The sequence below is a fragment of the Hippocampus zosterae genome, chromosome 1 (assembly GCF_025434085.1).
Source record: "Hippocampus zosterae strain Florida chromosome 1, ASM2543408v3, whole genome shotgun sequence".
Lineage (NCBI taxonomy): Eukaryota > Metazoa > Chordata > Actinopteri > Syngnathiformes > Syngnathidae > Hippocampus > Hippocampus zosterae.
Window position 1 is genome coordinate 9677067 of NC_067451.1, and position 19958 is coordinate 9697024.

The 19958-nt window shown below is 40.8% G+C and overlaps 2 protein-coding genes across 5 annotated transcripts; one reads left to right on the forward strand and one right to left on the reverse strand.

The window, feature by feature from the left end:
* Positions 1-203: 203 nt before the first annotated feature.
* ccdc85b (coiled-coil domain containing 85B) lies at positions 204-7270 on the reverse strand. Its single transcript, XM_052073764.1, has 2 exons — positions 6465-7270; positions 204-5162 (listed from the first exon to the last, which is right to left on the reverse strand). The coding sequence occupies exon 2, from the start codon at positions 5144-5146 to the stop codon at positions 4544-4546; it is 603 nt and encodes a 200-aa protein (XP_051929724.1). The 5' UTR covers positions 5147-5162; positions 6465-7270; the 3' UTR covers positions 204-4543.
* A 2605-nt stretch (positions 7271-9875) lies between these two features.
* Positions 9876-19887, forward strand: fibpa (fibroblast growth factor (acidic) intracellular binding protein a). Of its 4 annotated transcripts, none has more exons than XR_007963107.1 (11): positions 9876-10207; positions 10548-10632; positions 10854-11052; positions 11477-11603; positions 11758-11858; positions 12028-12161; positions 13417-13525; positions 13658-13721; positions 14272-14347; positions 14428-14525; positions 19133-19184. XR_007963107.1 is itself a non-coding variant. In XM_052069938.1 (11 exons), the coding sequence occupies exons 2-11, from the start codon at positions 10548-10550 to the stop codon at positions 19200-19202; spliced, it is 1074 nt and encodes a 357-aa protein (XP_051925898.1). In that variant the 5' UTR covers positions 9876-10207; positions 10545-10547; the 3' UTR covers positions 19203-19887. The 4 variants fall into 4 exon arrangements, 3 of the variants coding, with proteins under 3 accessions (XP_051925898.1, XP_051925824.1, XP_051925749.1); XM_052069938.1 differs by having other exon boundaries at positions 10545-10632; positions 14261-14347; positions 19133-19887; XM_052069864.1 differs by having other exon boundaries at positions 14261-14347; positions 19133-19887.
* Positions 19888-19958: the final 71 nt, after the last annotated feature.

The window sequence follows — 19958 nt, forward strand, 5'->3', positions numbered from 1 at the left end:
TATTTGGAATGTGGTTGTTTCTTTCTTTCTTTTTTTTTAATACCAAATAATAGCAAATTTGTTTTTGGTGCTGCTAATTTTGTGATTTGTGATCCCTGGTCCTTATTGCCTGGGGCAAGAGGTCAACACAGCACATGTGCACAAATCAATGGTGTGTGTCGTGTACTCAATGCGTTTCACACAAAGAAAGGACGGTGCAGCCGAAAAGTGTCATAGCACTGTATTTAAAGCTCTTCAACGTACTATGAGCACACAGCCCACCCCTAAAACAGATCCAAATCCTGTGCATCGCCCGATGGGATCGTTCAACTAAAAGGGTTTGCAATGCCACGCAAGAAGAAGTAAACGGAAAAAGAGGACTCAAAGATATACAGTGTGCATTCACAAAAAGTTGGGGATATTCAGCATTTGGGTGAACACTATGCTTTTATGTGACGCTTCCAGTCTCCTTGTTGCAGTGTAAACTTAACAAAGCTAGAGACTGGAAGTGACACAAAAGGCCCTGCAGGGAAAAAAATGTAGCTGAAGAGCTTTATTTTGTCTGAATTTACTTTTGCATGAGCAATTTTTATTAAGCTGAATTTATTTTTATATAAAAAATAAGGGGTTTATTTCTTTTGTCAGTCTGGATTTATTTTAATATTGATGAAATAATTTTTTTATGAATTAATTTGAACACTGACAAAAACATTCAAAATTTATGTGAACAAAGATTTATTTACTGTAATCAGAATTTATTCAAACGTTGAAATTATCATTTTTATTTTGAAGTTAACTCTACAGTGACAACATATTTTTGGCTTTTTAGAGTATTGATTTCAACACTGACAAAATATCTTTAAATTCCCTGATTTTTTTAAAAAAATCTTGACAAAATCTATTTTGATTCGTCTGAACTGATTTAACGAAAATGTTTTTGAATCAGAATTAATTTTAACATTGAGTTGAGCAATTTTTTTCCCACTCTGAATTTAGTTCAACACAATTTTAACAATTAAAAAAAAAAGTTTTTTAATATAAATATAACACAAAGAACCCCCCGCCCTCTCATATTCCTAATCCTAATTTCAAGATTGCCCAAAAATTCAGTACGAGGATTTGATTTTCCAAATGTAAATTTGACTTGAACAGTAAAAACCATGTTCACCTCAGTCAATGTATTTTATGCTATTCTTGAAATTTCCCATCTGAAATCCCGAACGTTTTGCGAGTAGTGTAAACACTCCTTAATGTTACAGGGTTTTGTAAAAAAATACAAAGCATACAGGGAAGATGCAACTTAAAGTCTGTGCTGTGTCTTAAATGAACATCAACATCAACACCAACTAAGTCAAAATGCAGTAGAGTGATTAATCCAACGTGTTCCGACCAGTTCTTCTTCTTCCAGTTTGATACAAAGCCTTTCCAGTTGGTTTGAAAAGTGTTCACGTGAGTCCGAGGACCTCTAGCTCGCTCGCTGTCGTTGCCGCGTGGCTTCTATAAAACCTGAAGGGCCGTCCCCTTGGACTGCTTGAAAAACGCACCATCGCCACGGGCGTCGTATGGCACTCGCGTCCTGGTCCTGAGGCGGAGAGTGCATAATAGGACACGTTGTTGGACGCCCATGGCAAATTTTCACGACTTTCAATGCCACTTCAGTGCTATAAGGATTCCACTGACGAAATATGGCTCAAAACCGAATTGAAATTGATCTTTCGACCAAAGACTGCGCTGTCCAGTGCAATAGAAAAAAAGGCTCTTTTTTTTCTACCAGTGTAGGGCTAGTCCAGTGTAGGGTTGCAAAATCCTCAGAAACTTTCCAACGAGAAAATTATGGGAATAAAGCAACAAAAAAAAAAAAATGAAGGTTGTCTCTCAACTCATTCACTCCCATGGACATTTATATTCGTCATCCCACCATTTACAAATATATTTGTTTGCGTGTGAAAAATTAAGCTTCTGCATCAGGGTAATGACAGATGCCAGTAGTTGCTGGCCGCTGTTGTGAAAGCGCTATATAAATCAGCATGTATTGTATTGTATTGTATTGTTTCATTACTTTATATTTGAGATCGGCACAGCTTTTGCGTAGAAGATACGATCAGGAGGTGAAAAACGTCTGTTATGAGGGAGAGAAATATTGACATGTTGAAAGTCGGACAGGTTCAAGCTCACACGCCAACATAGTGAGGATATATCTGGGTATAAACAAGGTATGTGTCGGAGTAGCTATCAGAAAGTGTGTGTTGTGATTGTGAGGAAAGATGACACAGTCCATGCAGCGAATGACGAATGCCCATGTAAAAAAAGCCACTAAAGTTCAACTCGTACCATGCAGTGAATTTCTTCGTTGTAGAAAACAGTATTGTGGGTGAAAACAATGTGACTTTTACGAAAGAATGGAAAAAACTCAAAACAAGCATTTTTTTGTGGAGGTGGAGTGGGGGATTTCAATTCATTCCCATAAATTTCTGTGGAAAATTCCCCATCGTAGCTTCTAGGAATTTACCGTAAATTTCCAACCTCTTTGCAACCCTCGTTCAGTGCATGAGATACATCAATGCGACCCACTTTTTGGTCCCATTACTCTTTTTTTTTTTAAACAACAAACCACTGAAAAAGGATTTGGGCAGAAGAGTCATTAGAAAACCTGTAAAACGGATCAAAACCTACAGTATCTAGAAAGGTCTGTGAAAAGTCCTGAAAAGGTCAGCGATGTGGCACACAGCGAGTCTTGCAGCATTCAAAAGGCTCACGGAGTTGAATGGAACAACTTGGCTGCGCTTGGAATCGCTTCCTCGACACCAAATAGTCACGTCACCATTTTGAAGGACAGTGGACCCCTGCTATTCACGTGGGACAATTGATTCTTTTCCCAATGGAAAAAAAAACATTGCGATTAATCTCCAATCAGTGCTTTCTTTTTAGCCCGCCTATAGTTTTTCCTTTTATATGTTAGCATTAAGCTAACAAACTTAGGTATTTACGTGCTTTGACTGAAAATGTAAATTTTGGTGTTCTTTTTTTGTTATGCGTCAGCTTTACAGTCAACTTCATCTAGGCCTTTTTGTTCCTTCAAAGTGATGTTATGAATAAAGTAAAGTGTAAGTGTGTTTTAATGAGTTGTTAAGGCACATAAGGTAAAACGATATTGTTTTCCCTTATATGGCCTCTCTATATCACGGATTCCCACCTTTAGCGGGTGTGTCACCGTATTTGGCAGCTGAAGTTGATCTGGTACGTTGTAAATGTGTGACAACAATGACGTCAATAATGGCCACGGCTGAGTAGCCTTTCAAAACAAATTTTCGTTTGTCTGAAAAATATATGATACAGTTAACTCTTTAAAAATCCCTACAGTGAACCTCCACTATTTGGAGGGTGATTGGGATTGTGCTTGACCAGAATTGGCAAAAAAAAAAATCCACCCAGTCGGTGAATTTGCAAATGCCAAACCGCAAATATGCGGGGGTCCACTGTATATCATCAGTCAGTCCAGGAATTAATTTGCCATGTCGCAATTGCAAGAATTCATACAAATTCAAACATTCCCCGTGCAAGTTCGTCATCAGAGCTTTCCGCCATTCCCACCAATCAGAGCAGTCCGTCATGCGAACGGATAAAAATTACGTCGAAAAACCTTGTTTTCATTCAGAAGATACATGCATGTACCACTTGAACGTTTGAATCTCCCCCAAAAGAATTTCAGCTCTAGATTGCGCAAAACAGCTGGGCCTTGTAACAGTTACGCTTAATGTAAATAATTCACCACAAGAAAAATCGGTTCACAAATGGCAACACCTATCGCAATTGTAAAAATGCTGCCACCAAATCAGGCATTTTAAACTCACTAAATCCTGAAGGGAGGACTATTCAGAGATTAGGGAGTCGCTAAGTGATTTATTCTCTTCTCTCTCATAGCTATTCAGGGATTTTGACTTAACTCTATTGTGAAGTGTGTGGTCTATTATAGGGGGGAAAAAATCCAATTTTGTGATTAGGGAGTAGGAAATAGGAAATGATTCTTCACTCCCAAATCACTATAAAAAGATTTTGACTCGAATCTTTCTTTCTTTTGTGTTGTGATAAGTTGAAACAAATGAATCATTTCAGAATTATTCACAATGTCCCGACACCCGGATCACTGTTTTGGGATTTTGACTCAAGTCTTTGTGAACTAGCTGATAGTCCTTTTGACTCGACTGTTTTGTGCACCACGTCGTTCACTATATAAAATTTCTTTTTTCGTGTTTAGGGAACAGTTGCTGTGTTAGGAATCATTCGGCAATCCCTCTTATCACTTAGAAATGATTTCTATTTGACTTTTTGAGAGCCATCGAGGTCCACTTGATCAAAATCCCAATTTTGTGATCATGGAATCAGGCATGATGAATAATTCCACTTATTCTCAACTCCCTCGTAACTACAAAAGGATTTCTGGCAAACTTCAGAGGAAGTATCTATGTGCATTACATGCAAATCTTGGCGATTAGGAAACGATTCCGACCACAGCCCTTGTGTCTACTAGCCCTCGGCGTCCATATTCAAAGCCCTTATTGACGTGTCAGTCATCCGGCGAGCACACCAAGTGGAGCTGGTCCGGACTTCCTACGCTTCCTGTACTCGAGCTGCCGTCCCCCAGGTCCCGGGCCACCATGCACGGCAGGGCCAGCTCGGTGGAACCGCCTGGGCTGGAGTCGCTCCGACTGACACACTCCTCCTCTAGAACCAGGCACAGCTCCTTCAGGTCTAGATTCTCCTTGACCAGGCCATCCTGGGTGCGCTCCAGCTCGGCCAGCTTCTTCAAGTAGCCACCCAGGTCCTCGCGCATGACCTTTGCGGCGTGGTGGCCGAAGTGCTGCCACTCGCGCGCCAGCTTCTTCACCTTGAGCCGGTCGTCGTCCAGGAAGCAGCACAGGTCCCGCAGCTCCACGTTCTCCTCCTGCAGACGCTGGTTGATGACTTTGAGTTCGCGGATCTCCAGCAGGTGGCCCTGAAGCTGCTTGTTCACCTCCTTGATGAGACGACCCCGTTGGATGAGCGCTGCCATCTTTTCCGACTCTTCCTTGCGCAGGCGACTCAGCAGCTCCTCCTTGGAGCAAGCCAGCAGGTCCTCATCCGACATTTTCGACAGCTCCCGTGTCAGGAGCTCCCCTTCGTTGCTCATCTTGTCAAATTCAACCCTTTGACACCCAAGGGACAAAAGTCAAGTCTGTTTTATTTGCAGACATTACGTTTGGATTGATTCATTTATAAGTTTCATGCATCTAGTATGTACACAATCATGAACCCATGTTACATAGTATGTAAACAACTGCAGTGGCTAGCAGGTTAAGCATTTAACAGTTTAGTTTAACTATCCCGGATTAACACGGGTGATATCGTCATCTTTCTGACTAATGGTCATTACATTTTAAATATCTGTAACATGTTTCTTGTTGGCGGTCCAGTGTGTGAGTGTGAACGCGGATGGTTGGCTGGCAACCAGCTCAGGGTGTCCCCCGCCTACTGCCCGTGGATGGCTGCGATAGGGTCCAGCACGCCCCGCGACCCTTGTGAGGATGAAGCAGTTCAGAAAATGGATGGATGGATTAATGGAGGTTTCTTTTTATAGATATCTTCTAGTTCAGTTGAAATTTCTGCGAAAGCTCCTCAACTCACTTCAACATATTTCCTTGGTAGACATAAGCCATCAAATGGTGCATCAGCAATACATTTGTATAAATGAACTCTGATGCCCAAATTTCTTTGATTAAGGCCTTTTAAGCATGTTAAAAATAAATGTTATTGCACATTTGTTTCGTAATTACTTTTTTTTTACTTGTAAATGCATTTTAGTTTTATCAATGTACATTATCTTAGTAACCGAATAATAAGCTACTTTTGTTGTCTTTGATTTGCCTTTGAACGTCTTCAGCAGTTTCTTTATAAATACGTTTAGGTGGTTTTGTTTGTGTGAAGCACATTGAATTGCCTTGTGTGTGAAATGTAAGATATAAATAAAGCTGCTTTGTCTTGCTTTCTTCAACATAGTTTAAAATCTCACAAGATTACAGAGTCACTGGTTTTTTTTATGTAGTCAGTACCAATCCTCTGTTTTTCGTTGAAAAGCTCGTCCTTGTTTGTTCTCACAGAAAAATATATGCGTTTTTCAGGTACTGAAAAGCATCCACCCTTTAATTTTTTTTTTAAACAAAAAGTCTTTCTCCAGTTTTTTTTTTGCACTCAGGCCAAGGTTACATTTTATTACAAAACCTGTGAGTCATCTGTTCATTGCTTTTGTTCCATTATTCACTGAACAACTGACACAAAACTCACTGTTTTGTGAGTTTTTCAGATTAGTTTTTTTTGGGAGGAAATATCCTCCGTTATGTGCTGAAAAGGTAATAAGTGGGTGATTTTTCAGCAAATAATGGAGGTTAACACCCCCAACCCCCCAACCGCCCCCTCAAAAAAATGCAAAACGGGTGTTCACTGAATTATACCTGAGAAAATGTTGAAAGTGCTGAGAGGATGCAATTGGTTCACAAGCGGACCACCGTCATCCAGTGTGACTTCTGGATGCAAACATCACATCAGCAGGGCTTCTTCATTTGACAAGATTTTGTGCCCAATTGTGTACCTGTCGTTCAAAATCATCAGAAGCACCAAAGCAGCTGCAAAACAGGCCTCCGCGAGCAAGGGAACTGCCACTGTGCGTATTTCAATTCGCAGATGAGGATGATGATTGTGTGTTCAAGGCAGCAGCTTGGAAAAATAGCTCGCTCCATCCACCGCCGCCTTTCTTAATCCATCGGGGAACGATGCACAACACAGATGTTGGATGTTGTGTTTGCAGCGCGGTGATCGCCACTCGCCATCCGGATTGGACTCCGAGCTCAATGGACTCTCTCTACGGTTTCTCCACTTCGGTGATAAAGCAGAGGCTTCTTCTCACAAACGCTTCATTTTCAGGCGTGGGAGATATAAAAAAGTAGAAGGCTTACAAAAGAGCCCAAATTTGCTCCGCGAAACGCAAATTGTGGCTATTGTCGGGCTGGACATTAAACACAACAATGTCCGCTTCCACAAGACACTTTCACGGTTGGGATTCTCCGCTAGGGGCTACATACTGTCAAGCCGCACTGAGGCACCGGAAACAGATAGGCTGATATTTCAAAACAAGTGCTCATAGATACAACGACTGTCTTACGAGTAAAGTTTTTCCCCACTGCTAGTGATTCTTTTGGGCTAAGAGATCTTATCAGTATGGACTATACTTATGTAGTCTATATTTTTGTTGGTCTGTGTATTACTACAGTACACTCTTCTCCTTCCGAGTAATGCTTAGTTTTGCATACTATAAGACATCCACGTTACTGGTTGGGGAACTGGTTGACACCTGAGTAATACTAATACTAATACTAATACTAATACTAATACTAATACTAATACTAATACTAATACTAATACTATTTGTGACATTATCAATCAAATATTATAAAACCACCTTGTTAAGCATTTTGGTGGCCAAATTGTATGCAATATAAAATCACTAGTAAACTACTATGCTGCACACTAGTAACACTATTAGACCCATCTAGTAAGCATGTGTCCTGTACCAGTAGCCTCTTTACAAAGGATAAATACTCACACAGCATTTTTAGGAAGTTGTTTGAGAATGTATTCGATATCCTTGATGTCAGCTTGAGGTACATGGACTGGTACACTCGATGATCTTACTAGCAGGACAACATTGGCATACTTGTAGAACAAATTAATATTTCAAGTGAGGGAAAACTCCAATCAACTGAACTGTGCACTGGTTCAAAACTGCCTGCTACTACAAAAGTACTACTACTGACATGATAAAATTATATTCGTTTACATGTAGTGTTTATCTCGTAGTACTGGTAAAGCGCAAAGGTCAACTACAGTAGTACAGTTTTGCTTCACGAGTATATTTGCAGATCCCTGCCAGTATGCTAAAGCTGTCCTGCTAGTTAGGATTAAGATCATCCAAAATTGATATGAAATGAATGACTACCTTTTTTGAATAAATAATAAATAAATAAATAAATAAATAAATAAATAAATAAATAAATAAATAAATAAATAAATAAATAAATAAATAAATAAATGAATAAATGAATAAATAAATAAATAAATAAATAAAGACACTCGTTCTACTAGTTTAGGCAATTGTCTAAATATTGAGGACAAGTACTAGTACATGGGCTGTAAGTGGGATATCACAAATATGGAATAAATGTGTGCCACTTAAAAACAAATACAGTACTGTAAGAATAATGCTAAATGCGTACATTCTAATATTTGAACGCCATTCTTCCCTTGTAGTTAGCTTATCACTGATTTGTGAATCCGTTTAATGCTTACTCTTTTTTTATTTTGAAATTCTACCGGAAATGTTCTTTAATAGGCACTTAACAATCAATTCCTACGCTTCGAAGGAGATCATCATAAATATTTGTGATCTACCCCCGTCACTCCCAGTGGAGCTCTAGCTTCGGAAAACATCATGAATAGTCAAATAAATCCATTTAAATCTAGACGTTGTTATTGCAAAACAAAAAATGTCGGAAAATTTCTTTACACGCCTTCTTTGAGGGGATAATCATAAATTGTGTTCTTCCCCTGCTACTCGCTTCAGTGGATCTATTATTTTTAATACATCATGAATAATCATGCAAAATTATTAAAATGTTGCTTTTCATGTTGAACAAAAAAGAATCATCCATTGACTTCTCTGTTGGTGTCAGGTTTTGACTCCTGACCATGCAGAAAATAACAATGAAATGATAGGAAATACCAGGGAAAGGAGCACTTCATCCTCTGGGATGTTCCCTGCTGGATGACACAAGCAGCAAGCAACCTGCACGTTATAATGAACGGCTGCTTGTTCGTGTATGACTGTCTACAGAATCCCCAACCCCCCTGACCCACCCCTCCAATACCTTTGTGCTGAGGCATTCACTCACACATCCTTCCGCCCTGTGTCCCACCTCCTTTGTTGCATGGAGAGCAGGACAATGTAGGGTGTTAACCCAATGGTGACGGCATCAGAGTGTCATGTGAGTTTACAACGCACAAAAAATAAATGTGCAGCGAGGGATTTGACAACCGGGGATTCGTCTCCCCACAACCCCCTCGCAGCCTCATATCCCCGTGTATAGGACACATGCCGAAGGACCGAAAAAGGGAGGGTATAACCAGGGATTTATGGGGATTTATTTGGATTAATCGCCAGCGGGGGAGCAGATTGTGTATTTCATGCAGTAAAATCAAGTAAGAGCAGATGTGGTCTGATTTATTTTTAGAAAGTGGGAAATAATTAATAGGCAAATCTGCCACTGTCAGTCATCCATTACAGACGTTTTTCTACGGCAAGCGGGTTCAATGTATAAAAGTTCAGCAGCTGCCATTCATTGCTCATCTTCTGAAAATCAACCCTTTTAACAACCCAGACCAAAAAAAGTTCATGTTTGAAGTCAATTTTATTTATAGTCCGTTGGATTGATTAACCTCTGTCACAGCACAAACAAACAAACAAAAAAATAATCCGCAAAGCACGAAACACAATGCATCAAGCATGTACGTACACTATTAAAAAAACTTTTTGTGGGGGACTAAAACAGTCATTTCAGTTGGAAGAATTGTAACATTAAAATTATTTAATGTTAATTAAATAATGTTAGTACATGTGTAATTGCTAAAATTCGATATCATAAAAAAAGAAAAAGCGCGGGAGTGAACATGATTATGTAAAGCACTTTATGTATTATGTAAGGAAATAGTGAGCGATTTAACACAAACGCTATATTTGTAACGCGGTATGGTGCATTACGTCATGACCAAACCAGACGGGTTATGCTTTCTATCTCTTCGACGTGCAGTGTTAAAATCACTTCCGGTGACGGAACCCGGAAGTAGGCGTATCTGTTTGTGTGTATGTGACGGCTTTTATTGACAGTTCTGTACATCACATTAGTCTCATACAATCGCCCCATGTGAAACCTTTAGAAAGACTATAGCTTGTCAACTCACAGTACACTTCCATTTTTTATCATTTAGCTATTTTGTTTTGGTCTGAGTGAATGTGTGTTCACTGTATGTTTCGCGACTTAGCGACTCGAAGCTAGCCATACTCGTCGGCCTTGTGAAGCGAATTCACCAAAAGATGTTTTTGTATTTAATTGCGTGACGTCGTTTGGGAGGAGACTAAAACAAGGTAATGTGTTATTGGATTGCTAAACATTTTGTGTTCTTTGATAAATCGAAAGCATCTGTGTCTTTCAGTCTGGTGTTTATTTCAGGGTCAATAGGAAATAATAACTTTCACCGTTTCACCTCTATCTATCTATCTATCTATCTATCTATCTATCTATCTATCTATCTATCTATCTATCTATCTATCTATCTATCTATCTATCTATCTATCTATCTATCTATCTATCTATCTATCTATCTATCTATCTATCTATCTATCTATCTATCTATCTATCTGTCTGTCTATCAAGCTTTTTTTTATGACTAACCTTGTTATTTCTTGACATATGATCTTGAAGCAAATGGCTGTGGAGCTGGATGTGTTCGTGGGTAACACCACTATCATGGACGAGGAGGTTTATCAGCTTTGGTTAGATGGATATACAGGTAATGAATGCCACACCATTCATATTTTCAGGAGATTTTTATTTATTTATTCAATATATTTTTTACCTTTACTAACAAGAGACTTACATTTATAAATTCACATCTAACTGGACATATTCCGTCCACACAACTAATTATATGCATACTTTAACAAGTCAATTTTAAATGTGAATCTGTTGGTTAAACACATTTGAATGAAACATATTTATTGTCCGGGACAGTTAACGATGCAGTGAAAGTTCGAATGGAGGGCGGCGCACTGGACGAGTGCGAGGCAAACGCGGACGTGCTGTTGAGTGACACCATGGACCAGTACAGAACTTTCCAGATGTGCGAGCGTCTGCTGCACAGTCCATCCAAGCTGGCCAATCAGCTGCTCTTCCAGATCCCACCTCATCGCCAAGCCATGCTTATTGAGAGGTGATGTGCTTTTCCTGACTGAACACGTTACTTTTGTGAGTTAGAATACCTGTGCATGTGACGTGGTCACGTGCTTGTTTTATATTTTTGGCCTTGGAGTGTTTTTCACACAAATACTTGCAGACATTGTGACTTCACTACTGCACTAGCACTAGCATAGGTTTGTTATAGACTTGGCTATGTTCCAATTTATGTACAAACACTCTAGGACTGTAACTCTATCATTACACAAAAATTAGGTAGAATTATGAAAGTTTGGGCCGTTTAATTTCCACTGTGTGTATTTCTTGAGCATCCTTCATGATTTTTTTGTTTTGAAGATGACACGCATTTTCCTATTTAATTAGCATCACTTCATTAATTCTTGTTTCCAAGATGTGGTTCAGTCTAACTTTACTCTCTCCTTTTTGTTTCCTGCCATAAGGTACTATGATTTTGATGATGTATTTGTGCGTGAAGTCCTGGGCAAAAAACTTTCAAAAGGAACCAAGAAAGACTTGGATGACATCAGCGCCAAGACGGGCGTGACTCTGAAAAGCTGCAGACGACAGGTGAAATGGAATGATAGGGTGTTTGCTGTCACTCATTTGAACAATGAGACAATTCCATGGCTTTTAAAATGTCTAAAAACAATTCCCAGGTTTCTGAGTAAATGTTGTCCAATTTTGTTCTATTTAAATACACAAAGTTTCTCTTTGATTGCAGTTTGACAACTTCAAGCGTGTTTTTAAAGTGGTGGAAGAGCTAAAGGGCCCTCTAGTGGAGAACATACGTCAACATTTCCTTCTCTCTGACAAGCTTGGAAGGTACAAGCCTGCTGTACCGCCTTGAGTTTATGAACTGAACCGTTGCCAATGTTCTTTTTTTTCTGCCTGGTTGCACAGCACTGTCATGTTTTTAACTAACTCCCGTTATCCAAGGTACTAGCGCCAAGGAAAACAACGGTGGACTAACCGATTTCTTGGCCCGTTTCAGGGATTACGCGGCCATTGTGTTCTTTGCCAACAATCGCTTTGAGACGGGGAAGAGAAAGCTGCATTATCTCACGTTCCAGGATTTTGCTTACTGTGCCGGGCAGCTTATCGACCACTGGACAGTTGGAGCTGTTGGTGAGAGACTGACTCTGTTTGCTTGAGATGAAAGGCACTCCTTGATTCATTTAAGAATCAGGGACTATTCTTAACTGCCTTACTTTAAACGCACATCCAGGACAAACAAAAAATATGAAATGTGTACCCAAACTAAAATGCTAAATGTTTCCCATGTGAACACACACTTATACAGCCTGTGAGACAAGTGACCCATTTTTTATTTATTATTTATTATTTATTTATTTTTGGATAAACAAGATGAGATTTTTTTTGCTTTGACCTACTGCAAAATGACCTCTGAATCTTGGTACAAGTCAGCCTGCCCTTGAACAAACAAACGGCAATGCAAATGTCAACCTTTTTGCTGACGTCAAAAGCCTTTTGCCACGTTCAGAAGAGTACCTTTACCTGTTGGCCACCAGAGGTCGCCAGGATCTCCCAGAAGCAATTTCCCTTCTGTCAAAATGTAAAAAGCAATTTTAGTGTTTTCAAGATAAAGCCATTTATAAAAGAAAAGCGTGGGTTTTCTCCGGGTACCCCGACTTCCTCCCACATTCCAAAATCATGCGTGACAGGTCAATGGAACACCCGAAATCAGGGGTGTCAAACCCGTTTTTGTCACAGGCCACCTTCATTCATTCATTCATTCATCTTCCGAGCCGCTTGATCCTCGCAAGGGTCGCGGGGGGTGCTGGAGCCTATCCCAGCGGTCTTCGGGCAGTAGGCGGGGGACACCCTGAATCGGATGCCAGCCAATCGCAGGGCACAGGCCACCTTTTAGTTACCATTTCCCTTGGAAGGCCATTATGACTGAAATCATATCAAGAAGTCAAGAATAACGGTTTATTCAACTACGTATTGTTTAAGTCACTCTAACGAGGTGTTTGGCAACAAGAAAATGCTTACAATATCTCTCTTATTTATTACATATGAGAATTTGAAATATTGGTACATATTTTAGCAAGCGTCATGGAAGTTGCCGTGTTTGATTTGCTCTCGCGGGCCACATAAAATCATGTAGCAGGCCAGATCTGGCCCCCGGGCCTTGACTTTGATACCTGTGCTCGAAATTGTCCCTTGCTGTGATTGTGAGCGTGGATGGTTGTTTGTCTAAGTGTGCACTGCAATTGGCTGGCAACCAGCTCAGGGTGCCTGAAGACAGCTGGGATAGGTTCCAGCACACCTTGTGTGAAGAAGCGGATTGGGAAATTGATATTTTCTCAATAGTTTATGAGTTAATAAATTATAAATGATACCAATTCTCTCATTCTAGATAACATGGCGGAAGACATGGATGTGGATCTCGACAAAGAATTCCTGCAAGAGCTGAAAGAACTGAAGATTTTAATCTCCGACAAGGATCTGCTGGATCAACACAAAAGGTGTAACACATGCGCACAAATGCACATACACAAACCCACACACCCACACAGCACAAACAAACACGTTTGATGCTGAACAGTGAATACAAAAGTTCAACTGCAGAGGCCTCATGTTCTCTCCTTTGTCTCCAGCCTTGTCTGCACAGCCCTCAGGGGGAAAACGAAAGCCTTTCCTGAGATGGAGGCCAATTTCAAGGTGAAAAATTACGAGTGTGGTAATACAAAAGTTTCCTCCAGGCATTCCAGTGTGCAGTATTCCCGCATGTGTTCATGGTTTGCCACTTGTGAATGGGCTCTCCTATTAACACATTTATTTTTTAATTATTATATGTTGAAATATGAAGTGTTTCTTTGGGCCCAGCTTGTGGCATCTCTGTGCCGAGGAACTATATTGAAGTGAGTTGAGGAGCTTCATGCAAAGCGTTGTTGCTGTCTTGTGGCCATGGCATTAGCTTGCGAATGCTGTATTACATGGCATCATGCTAAGACACTTTTGTTAGATGAAATGAAATGGTTTGGGTGAAAAACGTTTTATATGTCAAACATCAACAAGGATGGACAAATAAACAGTGTAGTCCATTTTCCCACCGTACAGTTGTCAACCTTGATTAGGTTTTTTTTTTTTGTTGTTGGATTGTTGAGCGACTTGATTTGACTTCTCTCTGTGATTTTGACATTTTTCGGGGAACTCATGGTGTTTCCGCTGTGCAAATGAATAATTTTTCCTCATGGCAGAATCTTTCCAGGGGCCTTGTGAACATTGCAGCCAAGTTAACAAACACCAAAGATGTCCGTGATTTCTTCATCGACCTCGTGGAGAAGGTGTGTCGTTTTTTCCTAGAGCAGACAAAAGCGGGACGGAATCCGCCTGATGTAACACCCCGCCTCCCTTCTTCCCTCAGTTTATTGAGCCGTGTCGCTCGGACCGATGGACGGCGGCGGACACGAGGCTCTACCTGACTCACTACAGCAATTCAGCGCATATACTTGACACCTTTAAGTGAGTATAATGGGATACGTTTCCGACCCACCATTCTAGAGTGAAAATGAACTAAAAAACGTTTTAAAGAGTACTCTTCCACACGCTTTCAACACATTTAAAGATAAGATAAGATATCCTTTATTCGTCCCACACTGGGGAAATTTACAGCCTCCAGCAGCAAGAATGTATGTAGAAAGAAGAAAGGAGAAAGAGAAAAAAAAACAACAAACATCTTTCAATTAAATACAATATGAACACAATGGATAAATCGCAGTACTATTTACAATTTTACTTCACATAATTTATTATTATTATTATTATTATTATTATTATTATTGTTATTTTTTATTCATCAGCCTGACAGCAGTCGGTAGGAACGAGCGTCGGTATCTCGACCGGTTAAACTTATCACAACCACAATTTCAAAAGATTGTCTTTGGGTCAGAATTGGAGGACATTTTACATCTCACCCATTAAATTTAAATAATCCATCCATTCATTTTCTGATCCGCTGTCAGAGATTTTCTCGGACAAAGTTAAAGAAATGACTCGGCACACAGGAAAATTGTCAATATCGGCGGGAGCGGATCTCTGAGCGCGAATGACGGTTAGTTGCTCCGATGATACACACTCGGCTCCCTCTCCGCCGGTTCGAACTTTTATTGCAAAATACAAGAAAGACACTGCCCCAGAGATTTGCATACCGCGCCCCTCGGCCCGGCCTCTCGGTAATGATCTGATCTACCCGAATACACAAGAATACACACGAATACACAACCCGAATGAGACTTTGCTGATGACAAATGATCACCTGGGCGTGACAGCTGTTCCCAAACTGTCTTTTGGTATTCAATAACTCTTTGTTCCCAATTTGTTCATTCCCACTCTGTGATTGAATCTAGTCTTCTTGCATCTGTTCGCCCCCCTTGCTTTGACGTAATTACTCAAGAAAAGGCCTCCGCCCAAACGGCCGACGCCTCTGCGCTGAGTATGTCCAGACATGCCCAAATTAACCAAAACTTTAAACATGATACTATTTTGTTCATAAATTTCTCTATCATCTGCTTATCCTCACAAGAGTCGTGGGCATGCTGCAGGCTATCCCAGCCGTCTTCGGGCTGTAGTCGAGGGACACCCTGAACCGGTTGCCATCCAATCGCAGGGCACACACAGACAAACAACCATCCACGCTCACACTCACACGTAGGGACAATTTTGAGTGTTCAAAAAGCCTGCCATGCATGTTTTTGGAATGTGGGAGGAAAGTGGATTCCCTGGAGAAAACCCGTGCAGGCCCGGGAGAACATGCAAACTCCACAGCTGGGATTGAACCCGGTACCTCTGCACTGTGAGGTTGACGCGCTAACCACTGACCACCGGGTCGCCCAATTTAAATAATCCACATCCCAAATACTAAAACATGCAGTTTCTGAGTGCATTTGCTTATCCGAGAAAGAATTCTTCAAACATTTTTTGAAAATACAAAATAAGTCTGTAGTACCCCCTAAAATACAAATTTCTCACGGTACCTTAAGTAACCCTGTTCCTGTCAGAATATGACTTTTGGTCAGCAGTAACGGCTAGCTAAAAAGCCAGCTTCTACTCCTGAGAGGAAACTAACATTTGTCCATTTGCAACCCTGTGAGCAGTAAACCCTCTTACAGTGATTACAGCGGCAGGAATTGTAAACACCAAATAATTTATGTAATAAAAATTGTACCATTGATTTCAGTTAATCAAACCTCTAATAGTTTATGACCTATTATTGATTAGCTTGTAACAGAAAATCAGAAAACTGAATTATTTTTTTTTCAAGAATTTTGAAGCCAAAATGTCCTGCAATTCTGGTATGACCCATTTGTTATTAAATTAGTAAAGTACTGTGGACCCCCCCAAATAGCAAGCGAAATGCACGCGGGTGAAGGTATGTGCAGGCTCAACTGTAGTTCTTACTTGCTTGCACAGTTCCCCAAATTATTGGCAAAGTGGGCTTGCTTATTGCTATTTACCGCCATCTATCCAGTTCACTGTAAAACTGACACAGACAGTAAATCAAAAGACGGTTATCTTCATCCGAACATATCATGTGTTATGCCATACATAGGTGAATTGAAATTAGCCTCAGTGTCGCAGCAATTCTAAAACTTCAACCAACTGCTACATTAACACAAACAGAGCAGCATCGCACACAGTTCATGCATATTTTGTTTTATTTTTATTTTTTGAAACCATACAGTACATTACCGCTGGCAAAACATGATGAAGATGCCCAACTTCAAAATTGGGACTTGCTTGTATGTCATTCAAATTCTTAAAACAGGATCACTTGAAAATCCTTTGATATTAGCTGTCCCAACGGTGGCAGTGGGCCCACCAGGCTTGCCTTGATCTCCGCCCACGTGACTCACCGTTAAAACGGGGCTAATTTGGTCAACACAACAAAGTCAGATAAACACTTGGGCTCTGCCATTTGGCGCTCAGGCATCAAGCTGTGCGTCAACCTGTCTCATCTCTCATTCCTTAAACTGGTTACAGTGGAAGCGTAAAGGTTGGCCATTCTGGAACACTGGGCCACCTCCAAGTTGCTCACATTTCGGTGAAATTGCAAGAAATTATGGACATAGTTCCGTGTATTCCCGTCTATTGCAAGTTATATGATGTAAACCACTCCACGTAGTTAAAATTGTGACATGGAGACCTTTCTGATCAATATTTCAAAGTATACCAATGTTTTCAATTGTTTTACCGACATGCTTTAAACACTTTTAAAATTAATACAACACACTTAAACGTATTCAAAGACACATTTTAAAGTGCCGTATTTTCACGACCATTCGATGCACCGTATGGTTGGGCGCAGTCTCATTAATGGGTGCTATTTCTGTATTTGACACATAGACAAAATGCACTGTATTATTGGCCGCAGTTTTAAAGTGGTAAAACATACACCAGCTTAAACATACAGCATGCATGCGCGCACGCTAAAAACACGTTAGCTTGAAGCATACGGTAGCATGCCAAGACATACAGATACAAGCTAAAAGCACGTTTTTAAAAAGGCAACGGAAGCAAAACTGAGTTTGGTTGTATTTTATTTAGCTATCGTACAATGGACTCACGTTTTTCGATCAATCATCACCCAGAAATCCATCAAAGTCCTCATCCTCTGTATCGGAATTGAAAATTGCAAGTACCGGTAATCCATCAAAAGCGCCGCGTTCCCACTCGTTGTCAGAGTCACTCTCATTGCCATTTGGCTCCACAGAAATAATGCCGGCTTTGCCAAAAACTTGAACAACAGTGCAAGCAGACACGTTCGTCGAAGCAGCCACAATCCATTCGCAGATTGTGGCGTAACTCGCCCAGCGCTGCCTCTCACTCTTTGTAAAGTTGTGTATGCCATCACATCCATTGTTCCCATGCCGTTCGCAACTTTACTTTGAACGCCCGGTTGATGCCGATGTCCAGCGGTTGGAGTTCTTTAGTCAAGCCTCCGGGAATAACGGCAAGCTCAGAGTTCATTTGCTTGACTTGGTTTTTCACCGCTGCTGTGAGATGGGCACGCATGCCAAAAGCATAACCGATGGCTTGAAGTGTGAACTGAGCTTCGTAGGCGTGTCTCTTTGTAGAATTTATTTTCGGGGGTTCTTAGAAACCAAAACCAAAGTTGTTTTGCAACAATGCACATAGCCACAATCTATACAGGTGTTGGTACCTGCTTGGAACGTCCCTTTAGCATTACACGCCCACCCTTCACTCATTGTCGGACTTCTTCCCCGCATGCCTGTCCTCACTCACGTCTGCCTTCTCTCTCTCTCTCTCTCTCTCTCTCTCTCCATATATGTATATATACACACACACACCCTTCACTGATTGGCCGACTTCTTTGCCGCATGCCTGTCCACAGTCACTTCCGCCTTTTCTCTATACAAACAGCGTGTCGGCTGACAGTCAGGTTTTGGAACTCAGCGCATACACAAGACGCTCCGCATCATAAGGCGTCCTGTCCATTTTGGAGAAAATTTAAGACTTTTAATGGCGCCTTATAGTCGTGAAAATACGGTAGTCCTTCATTCCCGGTCTCACTCTCTATGGCAAGAACTGATGACTATTGTATAACATCACTTTGAAGAAAGGACTTGCTCACACGATCCTTTTTTTTTTGGCGGGGGGGGGGGGCACAGTCTGACATAGTCTACATAAAAACATGTAGTGAGTAAAGTTGTGGTGTTTGCTGGGTGAAGTTCGGGGGGGGGGGGGGGGGGGGCTTGAATAAATGAATGGCATTTAATTTCAATTGGTCACGGAACAAATTCCTCTCCAAAGGGCACAACTGTATTTTTCCCCAAAGACTTTGGTTGAATTCTGAATCCTATGACCTTATTCAACTTTTGAGGCTGCGCTGAACCTTGTTTTTCATGTAAACATACCGAAATGGAATCCGGCTCAGGCCCGCAGCTCTCTGCACTCAACAAAGAGAGATTCATAAATACCGTTGCGTTGCTGAGTAGACAAAAATAGCCTCGTTCTCCTGACTAGAATCTGACTTTTTCTTGAGATTTACAATTACCGGGAGATTGATTCCTGTGTGTGTGTCTCTCTCTCTCCCTCTCTCTCTCACGCAGACATCAAGTTGTGTGGGACAGATACATGGGCGTCATCAAAAGCTGCATCTTCAAAATGTATCACGACTGACCGGCTTTTTTTCTCGACCATTCCATTTTTTCTCCACTCCTGGCCAAAGCTGTTATCTTCACCACCCCTCCCCCTCCTCGTATGGAAAGCTGTTTTATTCGATACCCTTGATATCCACGATAAGGTTCATGTACTAGAACGCTCATTTTATACTCACTTGAGACAATTCAACACAGGAGTTACAAGTATGACCCTTGAAAGTGACATCACATTGGCAGTTCGCAGAGAGCTGTTGTTCACAACCCTGGCAAATCTGAAAAAATAAAATAAAAATGACGGGGTAAATCAAATGAGGCTGCAAAATTGTGTAAAATTTCCACCATTGAGTGCCAAATACTGTAGTTGCCAGGCTTTGCACATTTTCAGCAGTTATCTTCACACATGTTCGAAACAAACCTCTGAATTCACTTTGAAAGACTCAAAAACCTTTTTAGAATTTTATTCAACAATGATATCCAAGGTAAGGGTTCAATCACTAGAATGCTGTTTGTCCTCACTCGTAAGAAATTTACCACCGTGTAGAACTACCGTCTTACGAGTACTCTTGACGTTTATTTGTTTCCACTGCTGATGCCAGATTTGGTCAACATTTAAGCCTTACTAGTAAACTACAGTGCCACACCAGTACCACGACTAGGCCCAACCGGTAGGCATGTTTCATACGTTATAGTAGCTTCCTTATCAGAGACATTGAATAAATGCTCGAACCACTTTATGGAAAGCACTCATGTGCTAAAGTTGTCCGACTAGTAAGGC

Coding starts and splice junctions, on each gene's coding strand:
- ccdc85b (XM_052073764.1), bottom strand. CDS start 5,146: ATGAGCAACGAAGGGGAGCTCCTGACACGGGAGCTGTCGAAAATGTCG.
- fibpa (XM_052069789.1), top strand. CDS start 10,533: ATGATCTTGAAGCAAATGGCTGTGGAGCTGGATGTGTTCGTGGGTAAC. Junction 11,053..11,476: donor CAAGCCATGCTTATTGAGAG/GTGATGTGCTTT, acceptor TCCTGCCATAAG/GTACTATGATTTTGATGATG. Junction 11,604..11,757: donor TGAAAAGCTGCAGACGACAG/GTGAAATGGAAT, acceptor CTTTGATTGCAG/TTTGACAACTTCAAGCGTGT.